The 20876-nt window shown below is 45.4% G+C and overlaps 1 protein-coding gene across 1 annotated transcript in view; it reads left to right on the top strand.

The window, feature by feature from the left end:
- The window catches only part of GHRHR (growth hormone releasing hormone receptor), a 35777-nt gene extending 16881 nt beyond the window's left edge, over positions 1–18896 (top strand). Inside the window, exons 5-13 of the mRNA XM_083406567.1 lie at positions 2691–2788; positions 3455–3587; positions 5873–6026; positions 7047–7107; positions 8116–8185; positions 9432–9523; positions 11287–11416; positions 13425–13466; positions 15741–18896. Of these exons, the coding sequence (XP_083262693.1) occupies positions 2691–2788; positions 3455–3587; positions 5873–6026; positions 7047–7107; positions 8116–8185; positions 9432–9523; positions 11287–11416; positions 13425–13466; positions 15741–15866 (906 nt within the window). The 3' untranslated portion in view covers positions 15867–18896. The remainder of the gene's footprint in view (positions 1–2690; positions 2789–3454; positions 3588–5872; positions 6027–7046; positions 7108–8115; positions 8186–9431; positions 9524–11286; positions 11417–13424; positions 13467–15740) is intronic.
- The last annotated feature ends 1980 nt before the right edge of the window (positions 18897–20876 follow it).

Genomic DNA, 20876 nt, shown 5'->3' on the forward strand with positions numbered 1-20876 from the left:
CTGGCGCTTGCTGATGCTGAGAGGGTTGGCTCCAAGGCTTCTAGGTTATGAGCTCAGTGGTGTTCCTGCCTCCTCTGAGGTTTCAAAGACTAAAAAACTATCTCTAATAATTGCTGTTTTCGAAGCAGGCTGCAGGGAGGGATGCTGAGGTTCAAAACCGTTTGGTTGTTCACTGTAGAGCACACAATATTTCTGAAGATTTGTTGGAATCTATACCTGAAGAATTTCAGGAGCTTATGTGTCAGGGAACTGCCATCGGAGCGGGAGGCAGTGAGAGGGCTCCCGGATGATGGTGGAGAGGGCCCCAGTAGGAGGAGGGATAGCCCATCCGCTGGGGAAGGAAATCAGCGTAACACCAGTGGAGAAGGGGAGGAGATAGAGGAAGCGGAGAGGTGGCTCCAGGACTCTTCGCAGGAGACCAGCGGAGAGGGGACAAGTGCTCCTTTGCCCACACCCACCCTGTGCAGAAAGCTTTCGCGCAGGCAACGGGGGAGGAGACTGGGCGTCAAGCAGCTTTTATGTTGGAAGCGGTTTAAGAAACACCCACTGACGGATTCTGCCAGCGACTGAGGCAGCCACGAAATAGAGGCTGTCCGGTCAGAAAGGGTTCAGCCATGCAACCTAGCCATGAGTAAAGGCAACTTACGCACAAGCAATCCCTAGAACCATTACATTATGCTTGCTTGTCCCAGATTGTTCAGTTATTTATAGCATGAGAATTGTGGGTTCAAGCCCCACGTTGGGCAAAAGATTCCTGCATTGCAGGAGTTTGATTCAATGACCCTCATGGTCCCGTCCAACTCTACAATTCTATGATCCTATGGTATTTGTTTTTACCGTTCCACTATTTTATAATTATATGCTCTGTTCATGTGGGTTGTTGTTTTTGCTTTTTTTTTAACCTAGTAGTTTCAGTATTTAATTGTTTGCTGGCAACCCTCCGGGGCCAAAGAGTGGGATGGCGGCAGTAAACAAACAAACAACCACAAAGGAAAGATTATCCACAGTGGTCTGAAAGGCACACTGTGTTCCCTGTTCAAAAGTGCACATCTTATTCCAAGCAGTAGAATGGAAATCTGAATTATTGTTGTGGCTCACACGTGTTATTGTTGTCTGCCATTTGCTTATAATTGACCATTAAGCGTCAAACCTGCTTTCTATTTGCAATATTTCAATTCAACGGGAAGCGGATAGTGTTTTGGAACAGTAGCTAAAGCCCACAGAGAATTGCTAGTTATTTAAAAGCATATATTTTCTTTCTTAAAAAGAAAATACTTACAAAGTTCGCAAAAAGAAAGAGAAGGGGAAAGAAGTGTGTGTGTGTGTGTGTGTGTGAGAGAGAGAGAGAGAGAGAGAGAGAGGGAGAGAAATAATTTACAGATAGTACTAATAATAACTGTTTAAGAATTGGTGCCTGGGTTTTCATTCACCACCACTCCCGTTCCTCTTTCCCCTTGTGTTATCATGTTCCTTTGGTAATTCAATTTTTATTAAAGTTTTCCATAATACAATAAAATAGCGGTTACGAAAATTCAAACAAAATAAGTCCAATATGGAGTCGTCTCTTCAAAGTAATTCTTACTTTGCTCCTCCCAGCTCTCACCTGGTATTTTTCCTTTCTCCTCCCAGCCTCTTACCCTGGGAAACCAGTGTGTTGTGTTTCTTCTGATTGTAAGCCTGTGGGCAGGGACAATCCTGCTTTAATTGGATGTATGGAAGTCACTGTGGGAACCTTCCTGGCTTAAGAGTTGAATAGAAATGCATTAAACAAATAAGAAATAACAAAACCCCACCATCAGTGGGCACAGAAGCCACCAATACTTGTAAGTAAAGGTAAAGGACCCCTGGACGATTAAGTCCAGTCAAAGGCAACTATGGGGTGTGGCGCTCATCTCGCTTTTCAGGCCGAGGGATCTGGTGTTTGTCCACAGACACCTTTCTGGGTCATGTGGCCAGCATGACTAAACCACTTCTGGCACAAATGGGACACCGTGACAGAATCCAGAGCGCATGGAAATGTCGTTTACCTTCCCGCCGCAGCAGTATCCATTTATCTACTTGCACTGGTGTGCTTTCGAACTGCTAGGTTGGCAGGAGCTGGGACAGAGCAATGGGAGCTCACCCTACTGCATGGATTCGAACCACCGACCTTCCGATCAGCAAGCCCAAGAGGCTCAGTGGTTTAAACCACAGTGCCACCCGCACACTACCAATACATATACTTTAAGTCAAACATATAAGTTAACGTATGGCCTCCAGATGTCCAGATATCCACATGAAACTGACGTTCAAATGCAGCCAGGCCAGTGAGGTTCTCAGACCATTGCATAACAGACCACAGGGCATTTATCCTCCCAGATCATAACCCATGGTGCCCCTCTTTGCAAGAATCTCTTTCTTTGTACATTCGTTGCTCTATTGTAGGACATGTATTCAATTGACTTTACAATATCCCATATTCTTTCAAACCATTCTGAGACTGGGGCTGCTGCTGGTGGCTCTCTCCCCCCCCCCCCATGATTTAGCCATTTTTATTTTGCAGGAGATAGTTCAGCGTTACTGCCAAGTCCTCCTCTAGTACGGCATCTTTCAAATGGTTCAATATTTTGGGTTCGTCTGGTAACGGCTATCCAATACTTTTCTGTAATAAGATTCATCCTGTTGATGCCCTTGTTCTCCTTCCATTTCAGCATGCCTACCTGACAACCGTCAAAACCATCTACACTGTGGGCTACAGTATCTCCACCACCTCCCTTGCTATGGCCATCATGGTCCTCATCACATTCAGGTATGTTCATGGGAACCTGACAGGTAGCATGCTGTGCTGAGGGAGGGGTGAATCACGAGAGGTATATGACTTTAGGAGAACCCCTTCCTCCAAAGGGATTCCATTTCTGCCTGAACACTGAGCTATCTTTTATCACATCAACTAGACTGGTGACAGCAAGTGGCTGTCAGAACCATATAACACCAGTCCTAAAGGATCTACATTGGTTCCCAGTATGCTTCCGAGCAAAGTGTTGACGCTGACCTTTAAAACTCTGAATGGTCTCTGTCCCAGTATACTTGAAGGACCGTCCCCACCCCCTTGTCCTGCCCGGACACTGAGGTCCAGCTCCGAGGGCCTTCTGGCGGTTCCCTCACTGTGAGAAGTGAAGTTACAGGGAACCAGGCAGACGACCTTCTCGGTGGTGGTGCCCGCCCTGTGGAACACCCTCTCATCAGATGTCAAGGAGCTACATACATTTTAGAAGAGATCTGAAGGCAGCCCTGTATCAGGAAGTTTTTTAATGTTTGGTGTTTTTATATGCATTGGAAGCCAGCCAGAATGTCTGGGTATAAATAATAAAATTTTGATGATGACGACTATTACTACTACTTAAGTAGGATTGACACTGACGGTCTCTTAGCTTCTGCTCTCAGCCTCTTATGGTTCCATGTTCTGCTCCTGCAGGAGGCTCCGTTGCCCCAGAAACTACATCCATGTCCATCTCTTTTTCACCTTCATCCTGAAGACCATTGCCGTCTTCGTCAAGGATGAGGTTCTTTTCAAAACAGAAGATGTTGATTATTGTAGCTTTTCCACGGTAAGGTGTAAAAAAAGTGTGACTTGCTTCTATCTCTGGTTTTCATCTGTGTGTGTCATGGCCACAAGGGTACCAGGGCTGCTTTCTTCTGCTTGCTGCTCCTCCTAAAGCACAAATTGTAGCCTGGGAACCTTCTGAAGAACTTAAAGGGGGGGCACACCAACTGCCTGGTTCTAGCAGAACAAAGCTTCGTGTAATCTGGCATTCTGCTTTCAGCTGGAGACAGAGTCTGTCACAAAGTGAGCCAGCAGTAAATCACACCATTCAAAGTCGGAGTTAACTTTTTATTAACAAGAATACAATCTTCACAGCCATGGCTGGGTGTCAGGCCTTAGGAACACAGCAGCTCAATTTCATGAATTGGTTGCCGAGTCTGAATGTCCCTGACTCACCACCACTTCTCTGGGTATAACAAGTCCCTGAGAGGGATGGGAGGAAAAGAGCAACTCAACACTCATTTAATGCTGAATCTATCAAATCAGAATTTTCCAAAACATTTTGTTTTTAGCTGTTTTCATTTTTTAATCTGTAAACTAACTTGAGGGAAAAGGTTGGAGTATAAATTTAATAATAACGATAATGATGATAAAATGCAAACCGAAATACAGCTAGTTTTCAAAATTCACACTTATCTGAATTTTGTGGTGTAGTTCTCCAAACATAAGAACATAAGAGCCTGGAGGATGAGGCCAGCGGTCCATTTAGTCCAGCATCCTGTGCTCACCAGATGCCTGTGGAAACCCACAAGCAGCCCTCACCTCTTTTGGTTTCCAGCAAATTTGGAAGCTTTCTTGCCTCCAACTGCAAACAACGTTTACAAAAATGCACATATCAGGGGAAGTAAGGCTTTTTTTCAGCTGGAACTCACCAGAACTCTGTTCCAGCACCTCTCAGGTTGGGCACCATTGCCGTTCTAAGAAAACAAGGGAGGCGTTCATGGTGAGTTCTGGAACTTCTTTATCTAGAAAAATAGCACTGGGAGGAAGCAAACATAAAAAAGGAACTTATTCGTAAAAATAACATACAAAATGCATTATATTAGGGGAAACTACTTGTGGAAACGTGTGCATTGGTGAAAGAAAATTGCACTCTTCTTCTTTTTTGGTGATCACTTGTAGCCCAGTAAGATTGTCTTCCATAAACACGGTTTTAACAATGAGTCTGTAAGTGACTGTGGAGGCCAATTCTGGTTCCACACGTCCTTCCACAGTGGGGACATTGGTTTCCGGGTGGGAGTTGATCACGGTGTCGATTTGCCAAGCGTGCCTTCCTCTTAGCAAGTTTCTCCCTTTCGTCCTGAGTTCGAGTGTCTTCAAAGCATGTGACACCTTTGGTAAAGGCTGTTCTCCAATTGGAGCGTTCACAGGCAAGTGTTTCCTAGTTGTCAGTGTTTATACTACATTTTTAAAGATTTGCCTTGATAGAGTCTCTATACCTCTTTTGTTGACCACCAGCATTACGCTTTCCATTTTTAAAGTCCAGAATAGAGTAGTTGCTTTGGAAGACGATCATCAGGCATCCACACAACATGACCAGTCCAACGAAGTTGATGTTGAAGAATCGTTGCTTTGACCCTGATGATCTTTGCCTCTTTTATTACACTGATATTAGTTCGCCTGTCTTCCCAAGTGATGTGTTTTTTTTTTTGGAGACACCGTTGATGGAATCTTTTGAGGAGTTGGAGATGGCGTTTATAAGTGGTCCATGTTTCACAAGCATACAGTAAGGTTAGGCTGACGAATCTTTTAAAAATAAAATTCACAAATTGCTGCAAAATGTGGAGAATTTGAAAAATGAGAAACGGATATGTCCCAAATCTACAAATCCTACACATGGATGCTGTTAGAACTGGGGTGAGGAACCTGTGTCCAAATGTACTCCAACTGCCATCAGCCCCAGCAAGCACAGACAATGGCCATGGATTATGGGAGTTGTAGTCCATAATACCTGGAGGTTTTTTCCTTTGCTTTCAGATTTGAATGAATGTTTCTACCCTCTCCATAATTTCCTTCTGAAGCTCCCCTGAAACTCAGGGGTAGTTTGTGCAATATGTCAGGGCACCTATAGAAGGGTAATGGGTTTGGTTTGTTCTTGTTCATATTATGTCTTTTGTGTTTCTGTTTTGTATTTCTGTGCTGCCATGAGATCTTTGATGAGGGGCAGTATGCAAATCGAAGAAATAATAGTAAGAATAACAACAGACACACACACACAACCAAAAAAAACCAAAGCAATGCCCTACAAATGAAGGTGTTCATTGAAGATTCACTTTCTGTGTTCTTTAGACCGAATGCAAGATCTCGGTGGTTTTCTGTCAATATTTCACAATGGCTAACTTCATGTGGCTGTTGGTGGAAGCTCTCTACCTCAACTGCCTGCTGCTGTCGTCCTTTCCCCATGGAAGAAAATATTACTGGTGGCTCATGCTGTTTGGCTGGGGTAAGTGAGGAGGACTTGCAGCAGTGGTGGACCTCAGGCTGGCAAGCCAAATGCTGCTCTCCAAGCCACCCCAAGTCTGGCCCCTAGACGTTTCTCCAGACCACTCCCCTCACTAACTCTGCTTCACCCCCAAGTGCTTTTGCCTGGCTGGAATTTGCCCTTGAACTCTGATCCTGTGCACGCTGCACATTACCTCATAAATCCCCGGAACGCCGCAGCAGCCAACAGCAGTCCTACTCCAGTGTAAAGCCTCAGATCTGGGCCCATAACCTCAATGTCAGAATCGGGGGTCAAAAAGGCCAGTTGGCTCGGCCCCGGCTGGAGCGTCGCCCCTCAGCCCAACCACTGCGGAGATCCATCAACCTCTGCTCCAACATGCAGAGCTTGCAGACTTGAGCACACTTTACTCAGCAGTGTAAACTGCACAACAGAAGAGGCTTGAGGCTGTAGACACATACTAAACTACGCATTTATTATACATAAATCAGGGCAAAGAAAACATGGCATCTCTCCTTGCCGTCTTCTTGGAAAGAGACAGAAAACAAAAGCCACACAGAGCGGAAGTTCCTCTCACGCCAGCAATCTGTGCTGGAATGTAAACAGACATGTGACATGTAGCAATCCCATGTCTTCAGCAAAGGGTGGAATGGAATCCCAACACTAGGCACCCGAGCGGCTGTCCCGTGCCTGGGAGGGCACCCTCCGCACCACACTCCCCGTCAGGAGCATGTCATGCCCCCCCCCCTCGGGAGTGTGCCCACCCTGGGCAGCACAGGCATATGCACCACCGCTGTCTGGATGTTGCTAGACTACAACTCCCATCAGCCCCCAGCAAGCATGGCCAGGGATGATGGGAATTGCAGTACAGCAACATTTGGAGAGCCAAAGGTTCATCACACCTGCTCTAGAGACACAGATCAAGGATCTGTCCCCTTAACAAGTAGGTGGTTGGTTTTGGAAAATTATGGGGGTTGATTGCATCCATAAAAATCACCATGTCCTCTGTTTTCAATCCTACAGGTGTTCCAACGTTTTTTACCATACTGTGGATATTAGTCAAGGTGCATTTCGAAGACATTTCGTGAGTCATGTCCTGTGTTCAGATTCATAAAAATGAGGGCGGGGGGAAGGCACAGGAAGCAAGAAAGTAATCCAGGCTTCCAGAAATACTGGCCCACCAAGCAATGGATCAATGAGCCATGCATGGTTACTCACCTTGGAGTTGCTCATCTGCTTTTCGGTGGTCAACCTGCTATTGCAAACGTTGCAAGTGGTGGCTGTTGACCTGTGTTTGGATTGTAGTGTGTGTGTGTATCTCAAGATGTGCAGGCTTAAAGTGGTCAAATTAGTGTTGGGCTGATGCTTAACACACACAAAAATCCAAAAAAATTGCCTGGAAGATCATTATTGCTCAGGTAAAGAAGAAGAAGAAGAGTTTCGATTTGATATCCCGCTTTATCACTACCCAAAGGAGTCTCAAAGCGGCTAACATTCTCCTTTCCCTTCCTCCCCCACAACAAACACTCTGTGAGGTGAGTGGGGCTGAGAGACTTCAAAGAAGTGTGACTAGCCCAAGGTCACCCAGCAGCTGCATGTGGAAGAGCGGGGAAGCGAACCCGGTTCCCCAGATTACGAGTCCGCCGCTCTTAACCACCACACCACACCGGAAGTCCCTTATGGCATTTCTCGTCTCAGACCCTCCAAGTGTACCTATTTTCCAGGGACATCCCTGATTTGGGCAAAACAGTTTTTAAAAATACACGATAAAATGCTGGCAAATTTTTGGGGAGGACTTTTTAAACAAAAGAGATTGTAAAGTGATGCAAAAATGAGACAAAGCAATTGAAGACTGCCTTGTTTAGAGGGTGCCACAGGTCAGCTGTGTTGCACATACTAGCACTGTCTTCCCACATTTCATTGCTGCCAGCATCTGTCACCTGAGGCAGCTGTCTCTGTAAAATAGTAGGACCACCCCCCCACTCCACCAATACCAATGGAGAGGGAGGCACAAGAGGAAGGATAAATAATTCAGTCATACAATATTCAGATTGCACATTCATTTGCATTAACCATTGCATGTTCTTTCCAGTTGCTGGGACGCAAACCAAGGTTCTCCTTACTGGTGGCTAATCAAAGGACCCATTATCTTTTCTGTTGGGGTATGTATCCTATTTGCCTTTTTGTACACTTGAATGGGAACACGGGTGGTGCTGTGGGTTAAACCACAGAGCCTAGGACTTGCCGATCAGAAGGTCAGCGGTTCGAATCCCCGTGACGGGGTGAGCTCCTGTTGCTCGATCCCTGCCCCTGCCCACCTAACAGTTCGAAAGCACATCAAAGTGCAAGTAGATAAATAGGTACCGCTCCGGCGGGAAGGTAAACGGCGTTTCCGTGCGCTGCTCTGGTTCACCAGAAGCGGCTTAGTCATGCTGGCCACATGACCCGGAAGCTGTACTCTGGCTCCCTCGGCCAATAAAGCGAGATGAGCGCCGCAACCCCAGAGTCGGCCACGACTGGACCTAATGGTCAGGGGTCCCTTTACCTTTTACCTTTACACTTGAATGGTGGGATGTTCTGGCTTTCATAACTGTGTGTGTGTGTGTGTGTGTGTGTGTGTGTTAAGGGAGAGAGAGAGAGAGAGAGAGAGAGAGAGAGAAAGTCAAAGACTGCTAACGCTTCATCCCAGTCTCTGTTGATCAAGGCCTTTTTAAATCTTGCCTACAGCTTAGTTTTATCTGGTGGTTCTAGTGGTTATTTGGTTGTTGTTGTTAATGTCGTGGTTTATTGCAGAGTAAGCCAAACCTTCTCGGAAGAGGGTTTTCTGAGATTTTTTCTTTTCTTTTTAACTCCCATAGAAAAAGTGTGCTTGTATTGGGTATGAACTTTTGTATATCTTTGGGCAAGTATCAATACAGTCATACCTCAGGATGAATACGCTTCAGGTTGAGCATTTTCAGGTTGCGCTCCGTGGTGACCTGGAAGTAACAGAACACGGTACTTCCGGGTTTCGCCGCTCGCGCATGCGCAGATGCTCAAAATGATGCAATGAAGTGGCCAAACGCGACCCGCACAGGTGCAGATGCGCAATCGCGTCTTACGTTCCTTTCAGGATGCGAACGGGGCTCTGGAATGAATCCCGTTCACATCCAGCGGTACCACTGTAAATATATCTGAAAATAAAAGAAAGGAAACAAGTTTGTTTTCCAGAATATTCTCTCCCATTTCCCCAAAGCAGACCCCAGTGCTCAAGATCATTTCTCCATCCAGAACATTTTTGAGGCTATATTTTAAATCTGGTGAAGGGCGGCCAATCAATCCATCAATCAATAAAATTTTTTATTGTGTTAACATTAACTGTGCTCTCTTTTTCCCTCTTCCCCTCTCTCCTCCCTACATCTGGGACAGGTCAACTTCATTCTTTTTATCAACATCATCAGAATCCTGCTGAAAAAACTGGACCCGGGACAAATCAGTTTCAACAACTCATCTCAGTACAGGTGAATTGAGTGGAACGAGCCAGCATGAAGTGCTGGCAGGCTGCATAGTGTGAACATATTTTTGAGCAGAGGGCTTAGAGAAAGATCTGAGGTTCACATGAATTTGGAATAGGGTGAAGGTAGTGGAATGTTTCTTTTTCATTCCTTAATTCTAGAACATCTGGAGTGGGGTGTGACACCATGGGAATGATTGTTTATGTACTATTTTATTTATTTCCGGCATTAAAAACAACAACCCTACTCTTTGGCTAAAAAGGCTCCTAGAATGGCTTGTACATTTCAGTAATGAGGCAGTGTCTGCTCCCAGGCTTGTGATCTAAGAGGCACAGCACAAAAGGAAAAAAGGGAGGAGGAGGGAGGAGGAAAAGCAAGCAAACCCTGGCACTTAGTTCTTAGTAATAAAACTGGAGCATAAACAGTTCGAGGAGAGGAGAAGCCAAATGTTTCTAGTCTCTCGGCCAATAGTGTGGTCCTTTTCCAGACCTCTCCCTCTGCCTGAGTGGTAGAAAGCTTAGGATGAAATGGAGTTCCTTTAGCAAATGTACAGGATTCCTGGCCACAGAGTATGAGGGAATGGGGCACTGATCCACCAAATTCAGCCAGTCCCCACTGTGGCGATCACATAAGGTCCCCAGACGTTTCACCGTCTCTTTATCCCTGTACCACCACTTTATTTCTCGCTGCCACCACCCAGGCCCTACCTGGTACAATACTGAGTCCAATCAGGGTTAAATTGGAACATAAACCTCTGTTTATTTATTGCAGTTTAACAAGCGTGTGGTTTCATAAATGGTATTGGTCAATTACCATCATGGGGTGCCTATCCAGACCTATAACTTCCGCTACCTGCTCTCACTCACTAAACCACCTCTCAGAGATTTACCTGTCTTCCTAGCCCCTAACTGTTCCTGACTCAGCTTATTTCGCTACACTCACTCAGCCTACCCACAGACTCTATCCCAATTCATTCCCACTCCAACCAACCACCCAACTCCCAACGAACTCCCCACTTCGCCCCTCCCAGAGCCGGTTTTATAGTCCCTCTGACTCCACCCCCTGGGTTCTGATTGGGTAACCTGTTTAACTATTTCACCTCCAGCACTCTCATATGTTAACGTCACACCCACCTGCCTCTTTACTTGCAACCAGCACAGGAGGTGCCAATGGCTGCACCTCCTTGTTAGCTGTTATGTACTGAGTTGAATAGGATCCAAAATGCAGCAGTCTGATTGGTCCTAGAACAATAGCATTCAGAATGCAGCAGTCTGATTGGTCCTAGAACAATAGGACCCAGAATGCAGCAGTCTGATTGGTCCACAGGAGCCACCCAACCCAGCTCCAGGTGGAAGTGAATCCGCAACCTGATTGGCCTACAGGAAAATCCTGGAATCTCCAATCACGTGGGGCCCATTGTGTAAATAATGTATATAAAGCAGACATTCTGGGGGAACTTCCATTCCTCACCACTATGAGCTGAATAAAGAGCATGAAATCCACTCTCGACTCCGAGTATATTTCATTAGCGCTGCCTTCCATCAACAGATAGGTGGTGGGGACAAAGCTAGGATCCATTTGCTCTCTCTTCTATTGGCTCAAATTCCACCATTTGGCGGCTTCCCTCATTTTCTGCTTTGCCAGTTCCAGTGGGCCCTGACTGTCACTTTAGATCAACTGAGATGCTGGGAGTGCCATCTTGTGCCCGTTTTCTGTAAGCCAGGGTGTCATGACCGTGTTTTTCTCCCGATTTCTCCTCCCAAACCCAGACGCCTCTGTAAGTCGACTCTGCTCCTCATTCCTCTGTTTGGGACGCATTACATCATCTTCAATTTTCTTCCCGATTACGCCAACGTGGGGGTTCGCCTCTCCCTGGAGCTCTGCATCGGATCATTCCAGGTGAAGTATGGACTTAAGGGATCAATCAGATTTTACAAGTGTGTTTTGCCACTGCTAAGTTGTTGTATTTATTTATTTATTTATTTATTCATTCATTCATTCACTTTTTCCAGTCAGTACAAACACCAGACTAAAAAGACACGTACAACAACAAACTATAATAACAATAATAACACAAATTTAGATACAGTAATATCCCTATGCCTACTCCTTGTTTATCACCACTCTCTCTCCCCTCTATTTCCCACTGTCACCCACCTTGTCACTTAGATATTCGTTCCAAATTTCTTTGTATTTATCCATTCTTATTTTGCGTCGGCAAGCAACTCTTTTGTACGTAGCTAATCTATCCATATTATCAATCCATGTGCTCAGTGGAATCTTTTTGCGACTCTTCCAATTCATCAAAACAAGTTTTTTTTTTGCTTCTAATATAGCGCAAAACCACCACTTTTTTTGGCCCCTCAAGATCTTCCAAGTTTCCGGAATATATTTTAGAATTAAATTCGGTTCCCCTAAATAACAGTTTCTTTTTATTACGTTTGCTATAAATACCCTCACCTTGCTCCAGAATGGTCTGATCGTCGGGCGGTTAATCAACATACGTATGAAGCTCGCATTTCTACTCCCACAGCTCCAGCAATTATCTGCACTTGTTATTTTCTTCTAATATAATCTTGCTGGAGTCCAGTTGACTCTAAATACTATCTTCTGTTGAATAAGTCTAAGCCTTAAATCCATAGAGGCTTTTTCTATTGATTTTATACTTGTCTCCCGTACATCATTTGTTATCTATACTCCTAGCTCTTTACTCCATCTCTGTCTTTCATATTCTAATGTAGTAAAATCGTATTTCTTCCTGATAAGTAAAGATTTATATAGTGCTAGTGTAGGATTTTTTGTTTTGTTGCAGAGATTAAACCGTGTAACAGCATGGGTGTTTCTGATGCTTCTATAGTGTCAGGGCCTCCTAATCTTAGAGTTAGGAGTCTCATCTTGGTTTATAACCACAAGTTAGCTCACTGCTGCTGCTCTCAGACTGAATTGCTCACACAATACAGGGTATCATCTAAATCAGGGTTGAGGTACCTTTCTCTCTTCAACTGCCATCAGCCCCAGCCATATTTTCTGGTAGAAGAAGAAGGGTTTGGATTTGATATCCCGCTTTATCACTCAAAGGAGTCTCAAAGCGGCTAACATTCTCCTTTCCCTTCCTCCCCCACAACAAACACTCTGTGAGGTGAGTGGGGCTGAGAGACTGTGACTGGCCCAAGGTCACCCAGCAGCTGCATGTGGAGGAGCGGAGACGCGAACCCGGTTCCCCAGATTACGTGACTACCGCTCTTAACCACTACACCACACAGATGAGCCAAAGGAGCGACTTCCTGTCTCCTTCCCAAAGCCTAGTAAGCTATTGCTTCAGGAAGGAGGTGTGAGGGCTCTGACAGGGACCTAGAGTCCTCCTTCTCAAAGCCTAGTTAGCACCATATAACACCTGTCCTACAATGGCTCCCAGGACATTTCCGAGCACAATTCAAAGTGTTGGTGCTGACCTTTAAAGCCCTAAACGGCCTTGGCCCAGTAGACCCGAAGGAGCGTCTCCACCTCCATCGTTCAGCCCAGACACTGAGGTCCAGCGCCGAGGGCCTTCTGGCCGTTCCCTCTTTGTGAGAAGTGAGGTTACAGGGAACCAGACTGTTATGTACTGAGCTTGGATCCTAGAACAATAGGCAGGTAGGATCCTAGAAGGCAGCAATCTGATTGGTCTGCAGGAACCGCCCAATCCGGCTCCAGGAGGAAGTGAGCATATTACATCTTAAGGGAGGGGGACCGGAGGAGGGTGTGGGAGATGGACTGTGGTGTGGTTTTGGGGAGGAGGCATGGCCAATAGAGAATCCCAGGAACCAGGTAGAGAGGTCTAGAGGAATCCAATTGGCCCGCAAACCTGAGTTTCTCCAGCTGCCGGTTTAGTTATTTAACTTGTGTGCTTTTCCTCCTTGTTATGCAGGGCTTCATTGTTGCTGTTCTGTACTGCTTCCTAAATCAAGAGGTAAGGAGGGCTGGGGTCAGGGACTTTGCATTATTTTTCCCTTGGCTGCGTTTTCTTTTTTTTTTTTTTAAGTAATATTTTATTGATTTTCACTAAAGAAAAGAAAGAAAGAAAAATACAAAAATGATAAAGAAAAACAGTTAAAAAAACAATTTGATTTTCATAATATGTCTTGCATTTGCTTGTTTCTCAGACCTCCCCACACCTCCCCTCTTTGTATTCCAATTCAATTTATTTATTCAGCAAATCCTTTCCCTCTACCTTATCCTTATCTTAGTCTTAATATATTATGCCTTTAAGTTTTCACCCGTTAACATTCCATTTTTACATATTCCTTCGTACCGTTGTTACTAAAAGCCCCTTAACCTCAATCCAATTTTATAATAGTTCTGTAAATAGTCTTTAAACTTCTTCCAATCTTCCTCCACCAACTTGTTTTCAAGGAAGCAAAGGCTTGCGATTCCCACGACCACAACAGAAAACGAAGTTGAGTGATTCAAAATCTTGCCAGGCAATCCTAAGTACAACAAGACACAGAAGCAGAGAGTATAAACCAGGCTTTCTCAAACTCGGCCCTCCAGATGTTTTTGGCCTACAACTCCCATGATCCCTAGCTAGCAGGACCAGTGGTCAGGGGTGATGGGAATTGTGGTCTCAAAACATCTGGAGGGCCGAGTTTGAGGAAGCCTGGTATAAACTCTTCCTTATTCTCATCTTCGTGAGGATGTGGCCCTCTTGTGGTTACACAAATTATTGCTTCCCCCAGCCTCCAACATCAGCAGGGCCATAGAATCATAGAATTGTAGAGTTGAAAGGGACCCCTGGGGTCATCTAGTCCACCCCCTGCAATGCAGGAATCTCATCTAAAGCATCCCTGACAGATGGCTACCCAACCTCTGCTTAAAAACCTTCAAGGAAGGAGAGTCTACCACCTTCTGAAGGAGTCCCTTCCACTGTTGAATAGTTCCTCCTAATGTTTAGTCGGAATCTCTGTCCTTGTAACTTGAAGCCATTGGTTTGGATCCTGCCCTCCAGAGCAGGAGAAAACAGGATTGCTCCATCTTTCAAGTGACGGCCCTTCCAACTCTGTGATTTTATGATTCTGTGATTCAATCAGTCAGTCAGTCAATCAATCAATCAATCAATCAATCAATCAATAAGATGACCTGGTGCTATGGAAGCTTCTGCTTACAGTGGTGCCCCGCACGACGAATGCATCGCAAGACGGAAAACCCGCTAGACGAAAGGATTATCCGTTTTGGAGGTGCTTCGCAAAACGAATTTCCTATGGGCTTGCTTCGCAAGACAAAAATGTCTTGCGAGTTCCTGCGGGGTTTTTTTCCTCCCCCCCCCTTTTTTCCCAAGCCGCTAAGCCGCTTAACAGCTGATCCGCTAAGCCGCTTATCAGCTGATCCGCTAAGCCCGCTAAGCCGCTAATAGCGCTAATCCGCTAAGCCGCTAATGGGCTTGCTTCTCAAGATGAAAAAAACCGCAAGACGAAGAGACTCGCAGAACGGATTCTTTTCGTCTTGCGAGGCACCACTGTATTTCCTTCTATATATTTATATGCTGCTTAATATCACAACAGTCTCAAAGGTAAAGGTAAAGGTACCCCTGACTGTTAGGTCCAGTCGTGGATGACTCTGGGGTTGCAGTGCTCATCTCGCTCTATAGGCTGAGGGAGCCGGCGTTTGTCTGCAGACAGCTTCCGGGTCATGTGGCCAGCATGACTAAGCCACTTCTGGCAAACCAGAGCAGCACACGGAAATGCCGTTTACCTTCCCGCCAGAGCGGTATCTATTTATCTACTTGCACATGATGTGCTTTCAAACTGCTAGGTTGGCAGAAGCTGGGACTGAACAACAGGAGCTCGCCCTGTTGCGGGGATTCGAACAGCCGACCTTCTGATCGGCAAGCCCTAGGCTCTGTGGTTTAGACCACAGCGCCACCCGCGTCCCTGTCTCTAAGGTAGGTAGACGTTAAACAGCAAAACTAAGAAAATAATAATGATGCAACACTAGAAAAACCATAAAGTCCCCCCGCAAAAAAGTGTCCACTGTGTTTTCTGATGCCAACAGTTGACACCTAAACTTTTGCATTTGTTGGCACTGACAAATTTCAGTCGAAGTGCAAAATAGCTAAGAATAATCCAAAGGTTTTAGGTTTATTCCTTCTGTGCTTGACATATAACAAGAGCTTTGCACTTTTACTCTGACTGTGTCTGAGAACTGAAATGGCAGCTTTCTGGTAATGGCAGCTCTTTGATTTTTAAAGGTACAGGCAGAAATTTGTAGGAAATGGCGTGGCAACAGCTATGGAGTTATGCCGATTTGGAGGAAGAGGACAAGGTGGACCATGCCATCGAGTTCTGGCATCAAGATGACAACCTCGGTGTGTTAGGGGTGACTGATAAGGTGAAAGGAAACAGGAAGGACCAGAAGAAAGCAATGTAGAGTTTTGGAAGATGCTGTCACCCAGATTCATCACTAAGCTGAGAGTTAGTTCTCCAAACCAAGCACCTCCATTGCTTAAAGATTGTGGCTTCAGCATAGACCATTATGACCTTCTCATTTCTCAGATTTTGGATCTCTTGCACCTGCCTCTGAAATGGAAATGATGGTTAAGAAATCTCCCTTGTTCCTCCCCCCGCTCCTCAAATTGTGGTATACAGAGTGCTGCATTCTGCTTATTTCAGCTGCTTCGTTTTGCTTTGTGGAATAGACTATGGCTCAAGCCCCTGCTTTGCAAGCAAAATTCAACCATTGGCAAGATCAGGGAGCAGATTATTGACTTGGATTTGATTTAATATTTGTATTCTGCTTTTCCAGCGACAAATGTTGAGCTCAGGGAGGCTCCCAATAATCACAAAAACCTTGAAAACACACAAACGTCCCAAACATTGCAATTGCTAGAATATCAAGCACAGGTAAAGGTAAAGGTAAAGGTACCCCCTGACCATTAGGTCCAGTCGCGGATGACTCTGGGGTTGCGTGCTCATCTCGCTCTATAGGCTGAGGGAGCCGACGTTTGTCTACTGACAGCTTCCGGGTCATGTGGCCAGCATGACTTAACCACTTCTGGCAAAACCAGAGAAGCGCATGGAAATGCTGTTTACCTTCCCGCTGGAGTGGTACCTATTTATCTACAACACCAGATTCATCCAAACAATTAATACAATTTGATAAAGCCATAGTAACTCATGGTGTTGCCATGATACTTCCTAATCACAATATGGAAACTTACCCCAGAACAAAAACTAAAATAAAAATAGATTAGCTGTGCCCTATTGCGATGTGAAAGTGGTAGTCAAGATGGGCCTCTAGAGATGAACTACAACTCCCATCACCCCTAGCTATTGGCCCTGCTGTTTGTGGCTAATGGGAGTTGGACTCCATGTTGACTATTCCCCAACCCTCAAATGTATGTCCTGATTCTCCTTGATATAAGGGAAGAGGTTGCTCATCTTGTCACATGGTCACACCAGTCCATTTGTGGGCTGGTAGAGTCACCGCCAGCCAGGACTCTAACACAGGGATGAGGGGCATGGAACCCGCTAGGCCAGCGTTTCACAAACTTGGGTCTGCAGTTGCTTTTGGACTACAATCCCCATCATCCCTGACCACTCGTCTTGCTCAGAGGCAAAGGAACCTGCTCCGGTATCTGGAGCGGCGCTTGTCCCAGGGGGCGTGGCGCACGCCCCAGGGGGTGTCACCGATCAGGGGTCGGCATTTTGTCACACCCCCCCCTTTGGAATGGTACCTGGAGTGGACCACCCCCACCCCCTGGAATGCTTCTGGTCTTGCAAGCTAGGGATGATGGGAGTTGTAGTCCCAAAACAGCTGGAGACCTAAGTTTGGGAAGCACGTTTCTAGATGTTGAGGGACTACAAAACCCCTCGCCCCTGACCATTGGGAATGCTGCCTGGGGCTGATGGGAATTGGAGTTTGAGAACATCAAATGTCCTGTCCTGTGGACATTCCGGCAACTGGAATTCAGAGTCATTCTGCCTCCAGCCGTGGAAGCAGACCATAGCCACTAGGGTTGGTGGCCCTTGCTGATTTTCACCTCCACAAATTTGTTTCATTTTGTCACCCACAAATGGTGCATTGAATTCTGGGAGGCCATTTTGGCTCAACGTGGATTTTCGGCTCATCCCTACGAATGCTTTACTATCGGAATTGCAACAAGATTCCAGAAGTCAAATTGTGGAATTGAGGCCACCGCATCCAGTTCGGATGGGACATTTCAAGGACATTTCTCACAGCTTTCCACTTACCCAGTTTCTGCCTGGGTCAACATTGGCTGTTTCGCCCTCTGTGAAGTGCGGAATAAGCCTTAATCTTCAGGAGAGGACTGCTTCATGAAATGGACTCCATGGGAATGGACTCGATGTTGCCATAGCAACGCCACCCCTTACAGTTCCCTCCAGACATCTGGAGGAGGGAACATGATCGTTAATCATAATTAGGAGGGCGTTTCGGGTTAATATGCGCAGGGAAGGTTGAGGGTTTTCAGCCGAGATCACCTGGGGGGAAAATATACCGCACATTTAAGTGGCGGGGAGCATTCGATTTATCATGTAAATGTAAATGTCTCCAGAGGAAGGAGTTTCCCCCTAGCTGAGGGCCTTATGTAATGTGCGATCTGTAAGGAACAGAATTAATTCAGAGGGCTTGTCATATGAAAACCCCCCAGGCAATTAATTGAGTTTTTAAACCCAGACAACAGAAATTATCCAGCTTCAGTATGATTACTTCTCTCCCCATGATGCGATAAGGCTAACAGCCTGACGTTGTCTGCATTGTTTAAAACAATCCAGATTTGGAAATGTGTCGCTGAGGCTCCCGGAACACAAATTTGATGTGAATATTTGAATCACCGCAGATATATCATCGCGGACAATTTCTGCTTCTGTTTCGCCCCGCTAAATTCGTTTTGACTTCAGTGTGGTCTGGCCTCTGAGCAAGCTAGCATATGATTCAGCAGCCATGGAACCCAATCCTCTGGGTGCTATTTACCCATGAGTAAGCCCACCTCTGCTCAATGGAGCCTACTCCTGAATAAATGTGTTTAGGATCGTAGCCTAGGGTCTGTTGAACTCAAGGGGTCCTGTGAGTAAACGTGGACAAGGTTGGATAAGTTTGCATCAAGAATTGATTGGAAATTGTGCGAAAGTACTAACCCTTACTTTATATGTCTGCTTTGAAACAAAAGAACCATACCAAATGAATTTGCTTTCACAATTTCGTGTGTGTTTGTTGTTACAAGGTGCATGTCTGAACCTGCGTACGTGTTCACCACTCGTATAGACCTGGCGTCCGCTCTTGAGAGGAATGCAACATTTTGACATGTGCCCATTAAAAATATGTGTGTATACCTTTAAAACTTGTGCCTAATAAAGAACTTGTCACACCAGGAAGTAGAAAAAAAGCTGCTTTATTCCTCAGGAATGAAAGAGCCAGAGCATTTCGGCTATGCTTTAGTCACTGCCATTGCAAATCATGGGCAGAATATAACCCTTTGAGACATCCAACTACCAGACTACCAAAAACAACTACCAGACTTTTAGAAGACATCTGAAGGCAGCCATGTTTAGGGAAGCGTTTAATGTTTAATTGTTGTTAAACATTTAGTCATTTAGTCGTGTCCGACTCTTCATGACCCCCTGGACCAGAGCACGCCAGGTACTTCTGTCTTCCACTGCCTCCCACAGTTTGCTCAAACTCATGCCGGTAGCTTCGAGAACACTGTCCCACCATCTTGTCCTCTGTCGTCCCCTTCTCCTTGTGTCCTCCAGCTTTCCCAACATCAGTTACCCCATTCAGGACCAGGGAGTCCTCCACACCTGCCTGTTTGGTTAAGAACACCAGAGGAGCCTTCTTAGATCAGGCCAATGGTCCATTTAGTCCAACATCATATTGCCACAGTGACCAACAAGATGCTTATTGGAAGCCCATAACCAGTTGTTTAGTCGTTTAGTCGTGTCCGACTCTTCGTGACCCCATGGACCAGAGCACGCCAGGCACTCCTGTCTTCCACTGCCTCCCACAGTTTGGCCAAACTCATGCTGGTAGCTTCGCAAACACTATCCAACCATCTCGCCCTCTGTCGTCCCCTTCTCCTTGTGCCCTCCATCTTTCCCAACATCAGGGTCTTTTCCAGGGAGTCTTCTCTTCTCATGAGGTGGCCAAAGTATTGGAGCCTCAGCTTCACGATCTGTCCTTCCAGTGAGCACTTAGGGCTGATTTCCTTAAGAATGGAGAGGTTTGATCTTCTTGCAGTCCATGGGACTCTCAAGAGTCTCCTCCAGCACCAGAATTCAAATTCAAAATAACCAGAAGCCAGAGTAAAAGAGCACTGGATCCTTCTGCGATTCCCAGTGACTGATTGACAGAAGCATCTTGCTTGTGACAGGATAGGTAGAACGTAGCCTTTCAGGCTACATAAAACCTAAGCTGACACTCCCAAATTATTTTAAAATGATAATAATTGAATATTCATTGAAAAATATTTCCAGCCCATTTTTCATTACAAAAAGAACCGCAAAGTGGGCCCCGAGCACAGTAAATTCAAATCTTTATCTACAAACTGTAGATTAAGACAAACCTTAAATCAATAGCGATGTGGAAGTTAGATACAGCTGCCAGCAATTACATCAGTGAACATACAACAAATTAAGCTGAACTAAACACCGGCCACAGTTGGAAAAGGTGAAACCGCAGAATCTGCCAACATGTTCTGCTGAGTTAAGTGAATTCAAGGCAGAAAGCAAACATGTTGCCTATGGATGTTTGCATGTCATTGGATAATCTGATCTAAAACTGCATTAAAGAAAAACAAACAGTAATTGCGGCATTTCAGTGGAGGCAAATAATTGTATTTATATATGAATGTATTTTTAGGCTGCCTTTCAAGGTGGCTTATAATAGATAAAATACAAAAACAACCATGCAAGAAATAAGTGAAATGAAAGCACGGCAACTATTTAAAACCCAGCAAATTGACAGGAGATGAGACATTATCATTATAGCTTATTATGCCATTATAGCGAAAAGATTCAGCATGATGGCATCACCAGCCAGTAGCAGAGTGGCGCTGCTCTCTCAGTACAAGATTCCTGATCTCTGTTGCTGGGCTGCCTGGCAAGTATTGCTGGCCTGTGTAAGGGGCTCACTTCACAGCATTCCTTTGAGGCAGAAATTCTGGAGACGTGTGAAGACAAAGTGTTAAGTTGTGGGTGAACATATCAGACGACACAGCGATTCTTCAATCAGCTCTTGTTTATTCACAGGCCAGAACAGAACAGAACTCAAGGGTTCAGCAAGCCTGCTTATATAGAGCTCCAGTACAACGTAACTGTAGCAACTTTCTGTAACTATCCAATCACTGAACGTCACTTTTGATCCCTTA

The sequence above is a fragment of the Podarcis tiliguerta genome, assembly GCF_965153285.1.
Source record: "Podarcis tiliguerta genome assembly, chromosome: 12".
NCBI lineage: Eukaryota > Metazoa > Chordata > Lepidosauria > Squamata > Lacertidae > Podarcis > Podarcis tiliguerta.